Here is an 11,022-nt window from a genome sequence, read left to right on the forward strand (position 1 = left end):
TCAGAGAATTTAAGGAAGCTTAAGACTGCCACAATTTTCACCAGTTAATGTAGTAGTAATCAAAGCAGCTATTTTGCATTTAGAGGTCTTTGGGGTTTTTTTGGCGTGGGGTGGGGGGAAGTGTTGAGATCTCTGTCAGGATATGGATGCTTTTAAATACATTATGGTGTGTTCAATGCAGTGACTGTGTCAAGGGACCTTCTCTTAGTTTGGGTTCCCTCAGAAGCAATTTATGTGGAAGTAAAGGGAACACCAGGAGGGGAAAAAGGTGGTGAGACAAGAAGGAGAACAGCCGGCACAGGGCTTTGTCCATCCAGCTACTTGTGTGGGTGACTGGGGCTTGAACATGCTGGGACAACTTGGGGAGCCCGTGCATCTTGTGCTCCACAGCTGTTCTCCCTAAGAGGCCAGTGAGCAGGGTATATTCGCCAAGTCCCATCAGTGGTTACTTGAGGGCTACTGGTAAGGGCTACAGCTTCTGGAAGAAAATGCCTTAGACAGACTTGCAGGTGTTGGAAGTGGGGCCAGTGTGCACTGAAGTGAAAGGTGGGGGAGGGGGTACGGTGAGAGGGTGGGGCACTGAGTGTTGTCTGCACCCTCCCAACTTCATCCGTCCTGCATCCCCTGTCTTTGATAGACAATGACATTTTCTCAATATTATGTGAAGTGGTGAAAGGTTGGAAAATAACTTTAGGACAAGTCCCTTACTGTCATTTCAACCATATTGCTTAAGCCTGTGCCCTCCTATGTGCAAATTCTGGAGCAGTGGCTGATCCCACAGGAGCCTCTAAGGCAGTAGTTCTCAAGCTTCCTAATGCCGCAACCCTTTAATACAGTTCCTCATGTTGTGGTGACCCCCAACCATAAAATTATTTTCGTTGCTACTCATAACTGTAATTTTGCTACTGTTATGAATCATAATGGAAATATCTGATATACAGGATGTATTTTCATTGTTACAAATTGAACATAATTAAAGCATAATGATTAATCACAAAAACAATATGTAATTATATATGTGTTTTCTGATGGTCTTAGGCGACCCCTGTGAAAGGGTCATTCGACCCCCAAAGGTGTCTCGACCACAGGTTGAGAACCGCTGCTCTAAGTGTATAGTAAGGTATGGTTGCCATGAAGCCAAGTTGAACTGCAGTGTGGGGAGTGCAGAGAAATGAAGAAGTGTTCAGAAACACTGGGACTAAAAATGACACTTCATTTAAATGCTTGCAGGAAAAAATGGATAAATAGCAACAACAACAATCTTTGAGATTTAAAAACTTCACATTCTTTCCCCTAAAAGCACCTGTGACAATAGTCATCTGAAATTTCTAGACAGCGATTTCCACTCTCCATATCCTGCAAATGAGAGGAAAGGTACACTGTAAGAACAGAGCTGGTTGGGCACCTGAGTGCATAGCATGCAACACAAGTTCCACCTTTTTATTCACATTGGGAGAAAGGAAGTGAGAAGTGAGTAGTGAGTAGAGAGATGCCTCCAGGATGGAAACATTTAAAGACCATCGCTTTACAGTTTGAGTCATTTCATAGATGTGCTACTTCAATCACTGCTGCTTTGTATATTAATGTCACCTTCCCAATTCTTTCTCCCCTAAGGGATTCTTACAAAGGCCCAATGACAAATTTTAAACAAACAAGAAAATAAAACGAAATAGCATAGAAATAAGGTAATTCTGCTCCAAATATTACCACACTGAAAATTTCATTCCTGGTAACTGATTCACTTTATGACCTGGATACACTTCTAGAAAGTTTCATTCCTCCATTTCCACCATGCTAAGAGGACATAGAATTAGATAGAGAATAGTAGGTGATAAAACTACTGAGGTGTCCCATTGGGGTGTGGGCACAATATCAAAACTAAACATTTGCTGTGTGGGTACATTTCAACTCCTCTTCAAGGCACAGATACCCAGTTGATCAACCAGGCATCAAGTGTACTTGAACAAAGAGGACTAATCCAAACTCTCATTTTTATTTGTATTCATGTCTTCCTATTTATGAACAATAAGTGGTCTGTTGAATTAAAAAAAAAATCTGGACATGATTAGCTCTCCACCCAAGAAGAGAGGAGAAAAAGCAGAGACTGATTTCTGGTGACTCTGGGGAGGGTGGATGCTGTGGTTCAGAGCCATGGGTGGTAATATCACTTAATAGAGTTTGCCTATGAAAGCACTGAGGATGTGAAAAGCAGATTTCATTAGCCTGACACCTTCTCAGTGCAAAATGGCAGTGAGCTGGGAGCAGACTGATGCATTTTAATGGGCAGGCCAGGAAGTCTCCCTTCACCTCAGTCCAGAAGCATGGCCTTGCTCCTTCACCTGCCTAAGGCAGACAACACCCTCACCCCACACATTTTCCCACTTTGGTCATGAATAAACCATTTCCTTAGATTCTAAAGCAAGTTCACTGATTTCACAGGTGAAGAAAATCTAGGCCTCCCAAAAGAAAGACTTTTTTCTACTCGTGCTGATACTTCAGAATCTTCAACTAATTTCTAAAAACATCTTCTGTATAAATATAAGTTAAAGTGTTAGAGCCCATCATCTCCTCCTGTCCAGTGATGTCTTTGTTCTTAAAATAGAGAATATGTCACTTTCACAGGTCTGTGTTCTTTTGGTTAACCTCATGAATCAAGTATGTTGCTGCCTTCCTTCTTTGGGAAGAATGCATATGATAGTAAACCTCCAATCAGTATCATTTGAAGTAGAGAGAAAATAGTGGGGTTCCTTCAACTAAAATAAAATTATAATAGCTAAGTCTCATAAAGGATTTAGGGATCAGAACTTTACTGAAAGTCATCTACAACCCCACTAGCATTTCTCTAATAAAAGGCCTCCCAGGAAAACCTCAAACTGTCTGTTCTAGTGGTAAATGAATGGAAAAAAGAAAAAACTCAAGATAAAGGAAATACATTTAGTGCTTTGAGGACAAGACTGTGTCTACCGCATCTTTGACTACCCTATGGATTAGCCTGCTTCACTTCCTATTTATTAAATCCTCAACGAAACAACAGTTTTTATATCAAAAGGTATGTTGTAAACCAGACTCAATCATTCATGCATGCATACTTTATTGAAACAACCATTTATTTTGAGTTTTTTCATTTTTCAGGCATTGCGCTATGAGCTGGGGAAGTGGGGAACAAATAGAAGACACTGAGTGTTCAGTTTCTGATTGATCTAATTGCTTTAGCAAACATTTAAAAGTGCAAGCATTCGTCTAACAAACATTTATTGAGCACCCACCATGTCAGGCTGTTTTAGGCATTCATTCTGTTTGCAGCAACACATAAAAGGCTCAAACATTCCTGCCTTCATGGAGCTTACATGTCTACAGGGGAAGACACACAAAGAGCAAGTCAAGGAGATGGTGTGTCAGAGCCTAGCAAGTTGTTTTCAGACAAGCCAGGCGGAGCAAGGAGGTAAGAGATGAAGGCAAGGTTGCAGTTCCGCTCAAAGTGGTCAGGAAAGGCTGAGAGCAAAGACCCAGCAGCAGGTGGGGATGTGAGCCATACAGACCAAACATCTCACACAGCAATTTAGTCATCTACAACCCTAGTAATGCTGTCTCTAGTAGACCTCCCAGAACACTCACACTGTCTGTTCCAAAAGATTAAGAGAATGGAAAAAAGGCAATTTAAGAAAAACAGAAGTACACTACCCTTCTGTTTCCCATTTTCCTACCTGAACAGTTTTCTATTCATTCTTTGGCCAGAGCCTCGGAAAAATTGCTAAAGAAGATAACTTTTTTTTTGCACAATTAAAGTGGGGTACCACTGAAATATAGTTGTTTGGGGGCAGAAACCTCATTTTGACTTTTCTAGGACTTTAAAGTAAAAGCAGACACTTCTTTTGTCTGAATTATCAGAAAAATTCATCTCCCAAGACTGAGCCAGAAAGTCTGAACTCTTAGTTCAGAGGGCTGGCCTCACACACAGTAAGAAGCAGCTGTTCATTGGAACCCTGGTCTTCCCCATAAAAGTTACAGAAATGCATGTATTTTTTTCCTCATTGCATTTATTTTCAGTTGAAGAATTTTAACCGTCTGAGGTTCATTACTTCACACTTGAGAAAGCTACAAACCACAGGAAATGAAAACTTGACTAAAATCAGATGACACAAACAGCCAACCCTGAAAGTGTGCTGGGCCCTGCTCAATGCTAGGTGACCTTTAGCCAAAAGGGCATGATCTGATGAAACTTCTTCACTGTCATGAAATGGCTTCAACTTACATGATTCTCTCCTCTTTTGATCAAAGTGTTGCAATCTTGGGGTCTTGACAGCACAAGTTGAGTGCAACCCAAAAGATAGTAAGGATTCTGCAAAGTCTTGAATGTTCAACACATTAAAAGTTGTTTCAGCATTCAAAATTACTTGGCCTGCTTCTAAAGCAATGCATGGGCAAGAAAAATGGCAAGATCAAGCCAACATTTTAAAAAAACCTTTTATTTGAAAACAAACCAACCAACCATAGCCACCAGAAAGGATGCAATTAATTTTTTAAAAGAATTTTCTCCAGAAAGCATAACTGGCCCATTCATTGGTCTTCCTCTTCACAGGGGTATAAGTGAACAAATTAAGATGGATTTTCAATCTCCATCTCTCTCTAGGAAACTGGTACTACATCATGTCTATTCATCTTGGCTAATATATGGGCAAGATCTGTATTTTCTTTCTGTCAGCTATAAACCTCAGTGTTTGTACTGAAAACGTAATGTTCAATTTTAATCTCACTCAATAGTGATGCCTTCCATAAGCTATTGTATGTATGTGTGCTTGTTCCAAGGGCCTTTCAGTGGAGTAGAAAGAAATAAAATGAAGACTCATCATAAAACTTCTTCTCTAAAATAAAAAGGTCAGAGCAACCATAGAGGGGTCTGAAAAAGGAACACATTCCATGGAAAGGCAAAAAGGAAAGAAAGACCTGAGGGGAGGTGGGGATGAGAACCTTGAAGACCAACGAGTCTTTGATATAGCAGTTGCTGAGAAATGAGGCACAAACCCAAGTGAGGACATGTAAACTAGTTTCTTCCCCTGTCCTTAGCTACTAATACCCGGTTTACTTTCAGAGGGTTACATTATCAGGGTGAAAATTGTGCCTTCTCCCTGATGTACCGTTCTCTGTTTGGAATTATAATCTCTCCCTTGTTACTATTAAAGTGTCTTTGCTTTTTCTCTATTATACAATGTCACAGTCACATCAAAGGAACTCTAAAGTACAGATGTTTTTCCTCCATGATACCTTCACTTATATCATCATTTTTCATGGATGCATTACCTCATCCTTCCCTTACCTTGTGCATAGCCCAGGTTCAGTTTTTTCTTTATTTTTACATTGAATGCTATATCAGATATACTGCATCTTTAAAATAGCACCTGTCAATAAAGGATATAACATCACTTGTAAACAGACACAGCTTCTAAGGAACAAGCAGTCTTATGGGACCTTCATTAAGTGCCCCCATGATTCAAGGCCTTCCTAGGCTAAGGTCAAGAAAGTGGCTAATCATGCATTGTGACTGTAGCCAGAAGTGCCCCTCCCCTTCTTTACCTGTTTGCTGATGTTTCAAACTCCTAGCAGCCACCAAGTTTTTTCATTCCATTGGTGGATTTACAACTTTCAATGCCAATAGGCTGAAGAAGAAGCAACACAATGTTGTTAATTAATAGGAACTGATTGCATATCTTTCTGATGGTAAAGAGACTGGGGACCTAAGGTAGTGAGGAAGGAATCCCACTGAGGAGGGGCAGAGCATGGAGGGGGAAGGCTGCAGGCATCTGATGAAGCTGCCCCACACTGGTCTTGCTGAAATGGAGCACCAGCTGACCCACGCGGTATCACATTAAAAAGGACTTATTATAAGTGGGCTACCCTATTCACTCAGTTAATATGTCCATGAAGTCAGGAACAAATGCCATCTGATCCTAAGTAGGCATTAGGCTTCTGTCTATTACAGGCAGGCCACTTACAAAAAAAAAACCCCCAAAACTCAAATGTATACAGACACTGAATTATTAGAGAGCAAAAAACAGGTAATGGGGGTGGCAAAGTTTAAACACTCCTAATCAACCTGCCATTACCCCCTGGGTGGGCCCTGCAAGTGTAAATTATAGACCTCAGGAAAAGTGACAGATGCCTAAGAATTAAGTCACCAACCAAAAAATGGGCTGAACTCCAAATAGATATCACTTTGGATTAAATGTGGTTTTCATTTTATAAATGCCTTGGCTAATGTGTTTCTCTTCACAAACGGATTTCATATCTATCCTTCAAGAGTAGGCTCATATGCCACAATCTCTTGGATAACTTCCTGGATCCTCCAAATGGAATTTTTCCCACCTTTTTAGCACTCCCATCCCTCCTCCTCATGTCTCTGTTACTGAGGCAAGTTTTTCTTGCTTCCTCCTCCTCATTTCCTGTACTGTATCCTACCTTTTACCTTGGCTTCCTGTGTCCATGTTTTATAGGCTGTATTTAACAATAAGCTCTGTGAAGACAAGTCTTCTGAAGAACCCTGCCTTATCTGTAACTTATACTTTATTTGTTTAAAGGCTACAATTTCTCTATAATTTACATTTTCTTTTCATATGTGTAATGGCTGCATTTATCCTTTTCCCACAAGCTACACGAAGCATGGAGTCATGTCTGTTCTATTTTCCATCCTAAATATAGCATACTTCCTAGCACAGTATCTAGCATATAGTAGACATTCAGTAAACATATTTTAGTTAACATACTCAGTAAACATAGTTTAGTCTAGCAGACACAATTTATACCTAATAAGATTTCAAATAATGGCTAAGAACAGTAGATTTGAATTGAATGGACTAAAACTAAGATGCAAACACTAAAGCCACAGTATAAAAATACACATTTAGAGTAAATTCTGAATAAAGAAGACAAACTCTACAACAAGCCCCAAAGTCAGTGGCCCCCAAACATTATTTTCTATTTTCAGAAATGGTGAGAAACTTTGCATTTTCTGCTTGAAGTCTTTCTTTTGAGGGGCCTAGATTTTCTTTGCCTGTGAAACCAGTGAACTTGTCTTAGACCAGGGGTCCTCAAACTTTTTAAACAGGGGGCCAGTTCACTGTCTTTCAGACCGTTGGAGGGCCGGACTATAGTTTTAAAAAAAAACTATGAACAAATTCCTATGCACACTGCACATATCTTATTTTGAAGTAAAAAAAAAAGGGGGGGAACAAATACAATATTTGTATTTGCATGTGGCCCATGGGCCGTAGTTTGAGGACCCCTGCCTTAGACTCTAAGGAGACGTTTCACTGGTGACCAAGGTGGGAGAATCATGGGGGCACTTAGAGAATAGGGTTATTAGGCAGTGTTGTTGATTAAAGAAAACAGAGAAATTATTCATTTATTTACAATCCAAAAATCTGAAACCATATAATCTGGTAACAAAAAACCTGAGATTATAGATTTCTAACTAAATGTGTCCCCCCTGTTCTGCGGAATGATGTTTCATGGAGATCTCTGATTCTAAATGTATTTGGTGAGGGACATTTTTAACACTACACTAGACTTCTAGTAAAATACACCAAGACCCTAATGATCTAGGAACTCTAGTGGACATTTGAAAATGGAATATATGATTTCTCATCCTGAGATGTCACAGCAGAACTCATGGGAGTCAACTGGTCTTAGAAAAGCCTTGATGAGTAGTGGTGCTTACATGACACACAGGGTAATCAAGGCTTTGGATGTGAACAAATGTCCTCAAAATACAGTGAACACTATGCCAAGAGAGCAAAGAATATTGCTTATAACAGCAGCTGAGAAACAAAGTTTTTTGATTGGCCAAATTTGTATTGAGTCAGCAATGGCCATCATTCCAGCCTTCTTCTCCAGTGGGGAAATAAAAATCAAAAGTGGCACTCAGGATATTTCCAGGGGTATAACAACAAACTCCAACTCTGTTTTCAATACCTCCTTTCAACTCCCATATTCAGTACAAGAATCATCTAGCCCAGGAGACTTCTTAGATTCTACTTCCCCAACGCAAATTTAGTTGCCCTTTCCTCAGTGCTCCCAGTAGCACTTTAATTGTTTTAACCTTTTTACATTATTTTTCATGTTCTAACTGCATCTGTCTCTTAGACATGATTTGTTTTCTAGAGGGCAAGCATCATGTCTTATTTTCTTTATATCCCAGAAATCCAAAATAGGAATGGATTTGGCTCGCATCAAACCCAGCCCACCCACATCTCAGTTACAGAGAGAAAAAGAATGCCTCTCACACAGGGGACATGAGGCCTCAGTAAGAATTTTCTGACTGATTACTGTGTGGCAGGCACTGCCCACTGTGCTAGAAATAACATTAAAGTAGCTAAGATCTTACTCTCTAGGGGACATTAAGATGGTAAACCAATCAACAGAAAGATTATTTTGGGTCATAATGGGTGCTATGAACAAAATAAAAATGGGCAATGGGATGGAGAGTGCTTGGGAGGAATGAGACAGTGGCCTGCAGCACTGGACCTTTCAGCTGAAACCTGGTTGATGAGGAGTCAGCCAGCCATGCAAGGACCTGCAAGGGGAGAGTGTCCTAGAAAGAGGCAATTTTTGTTATTGGTGGGGGTAGACCCTGGGAGTAAAGGGAGCTGGTTGAGCTGGTTAATTGCTAATTCTCTCTCTTTCATCTCTATCAGAGCAGGGTACAATCTTTCCTCCTTCACTCTACATATTCTTTTCATTACCATTTCCATTTTCTTAATTCTGCTCCCTGATTTCCATTAAATTACAAGAACATGAGCCTCTGCCAGCAGCAAACACATCTGGAGTCCACTTCTAACCTCTAATTATATAAAACAAACAAAAAGCCACTGGAAAATAGAAGCTGAGAGTATTAAGATTTAGTTTTCATTCTTATTAGTTCCACTCAACTAATGTATTTTTATGACAATTACATCCCAGTATCAGTGCTGTTCATAGTTAGAAACCATCATTTATTTCTTTCCACATTATCTCATAGAAAGTCCTATTATGGGGTAAATATCTTTAGCAAATTTGCATATTTAACTATACACTAACATAAAAAAACAACAGCAAATGCATCTAAATAACATTTTTCAAGATAAGCATAAACTTTTCAGTAACTACTTATGTTAGTATTACTGAACTTGAATTTTTTTCATCATAATTATTATGTACTTCATTGCAAGTATTTATTCATCAAAAACTATAATCAGCCCTAGCTGGGTTTCTCAGTGGTTAGAACATCAGCCTGTGGACTGAAGAGTCATGGGTTCAATTCCCAGCCAAGGGCACGTACCTCAGTTACAGGTTTAATCCCTGGCTGTGGTCAGGGTGCAAGTGGGAGGCAACCAATGGATGTGTCTCTCTCACATCAATGTTTCTTTTTCTCTCTCTCCCCTTCTCTCTCTCTCTCCTACTCTCTCAAAAAAAAATCAATGGAAAAATATTCTAGGGTTAGGATTTAAAAAAACAACTGTAATCAATAAGAGAAGGAAGGAGAGAAGCTATTTTCTGCATCATGACCAGATTGTCCAGATATCGTGCCTGGAATTCATCACAAGTGACATTTCTAGTCATGTTTCCAATCACTTAGAACATAGATTTTCCGTTGCAATCTGGAAGCGGTGCGCCCTGCTGTCAGCAAAAGCAGCCCAGGAAAGAATGTGTCACATGGAATGTACTCTACCTGATGTCATCTTTTGTTCCAACTGAAGGCATCTAGGTTCTTCTTGGGATTCCTCTTCTTCCTGAGTTCCAGGAGAGAGAGAGAGAGAGAGAGAGAGAGAGAGAGAGAGAGAGAGAAATGCATTCATTTAGAGCAAACTTTTGCAGATCTACTAATTAATATGAGATCAAGATCTGAAAATAATTAGACCAAGCCCATTTAAAAACTGAGACTTTGGAGAAGCAACAAATGCAACAATAAATGTTGAGTAGAATAACTATGGGGGCACTGGGTCACAAACTGCAGGGTGCCACAAACATGGCTGTGTCCATAAATGCTTCCCATGAGTAGTACAACTTAGAGACCTCTGTGATTAATACATTTGGGGCCTTCAGTTACTTAGACATGGTGGTGATGGGTTTCTCCATAAGACAGAAATTCTGCCAGTATGATATTACACAATATAATTATATTTTAGCTTTTATTATTCAAAGACCTATTTCATGTACTTTTGAAAATTCTATCACTGTTCACAATATTTATTTTAATATTAATTAAAATAATATTTAATAAAATATTTTATTTTAATATTTTCAGCAGCTTTATTAGTAACAGCCAAAAACTGAAAACCCCAATGTCTTTCAATGGGTGAATGATTAAACAAACTGTGGTTCATCCATACCATGAAATACTACTGATCAATAAAAAGGAACAAATTATTGATACATGCCACAATTTGGATGGATTTGAAGGAAATTATGCTGAGTGAAAAAAATATTAATCTCAAAAGTTTACATACTATATGATTCTATTTATATAACATTCTTGAAATGATAAAATTAGAAAGACAGAACAAATTAGTGGTTGTCAGAGGTTGGAGCTCAGGAGAAGGAGGGGATATGGCTGTGGCTTTAAAAGGGTAGCACAGAGATCTGAGTGATGGAACTGTTCTGCATTTTGCCATGGTGGTCACATGAATCTACACATCTAATAAAATTGCATAAAACAAAATACACATAAATACACTAGAAGAAAAAGTTCAAGCATTGAGCAGAAATATTTTAATTATCTCAAATTAAATTTTCTTTTAAAGAGTTATCTATAGCCCTAACTGGTTTGGCTCAGTGGATAGAGCATCGGACTGCGGATTGAAGGGTCCCAGGTTCGATTCTGGTCAAGGGCATGTACCTTGGTTGCGGGCACATCCCCAGTGGGGAGTGTGCAGGAGGCAGCTGATTGATGTTTCTCTCTCATCGATGTTTCTAACTCTCTATCCCTCTCCCTTCCATAAAATATATATATTTTTTTAAAAAAATAGTTATCTATAGTTCAAAGCTCATTTC

At 39.2% G+C, this 11,022-nt stretch overlaps 1 protein-coding gene across 1 annotated transcript in view; it reads right to left on the reverse strand.

The window, feature by feature from the left end:
• FAM107B (family with sequence similarity 107 member B) overlaps positions 1 to 11,022 on the reverse strand; it is a 249,918-nt gene that overhangs the window by 129,699 nt on the left and 109,197 nt on the right. The window contains exon 2 of the mRNA XM_006098841.3: positions 9,701 to 9,761. Within this exon, the coding sequence (XP_006098903.1) occupies positions 9,701 to 9,761 (61 nt within the window). The remainder of the gene's footprint in view (positions 1 to 9,700; positions 9,762 to 11,022) is intronic.

The sequence above is a fragment of the Myotis lucifugus genome, unplaced genomic scaffold (assembly GCF_000147115.1).
Source record: "Myotis lucifugus unplaced genomic scaffold, Myoluc2.0 scaffold_249, whole genome shotgun sequence".
Classification (NCBI taxonomy): Eukaryota; Metazoa; Chordata; class Mammalia; order Chiroptera; family Vespertilionidae; genus Myotis; species Myotis lucifugus.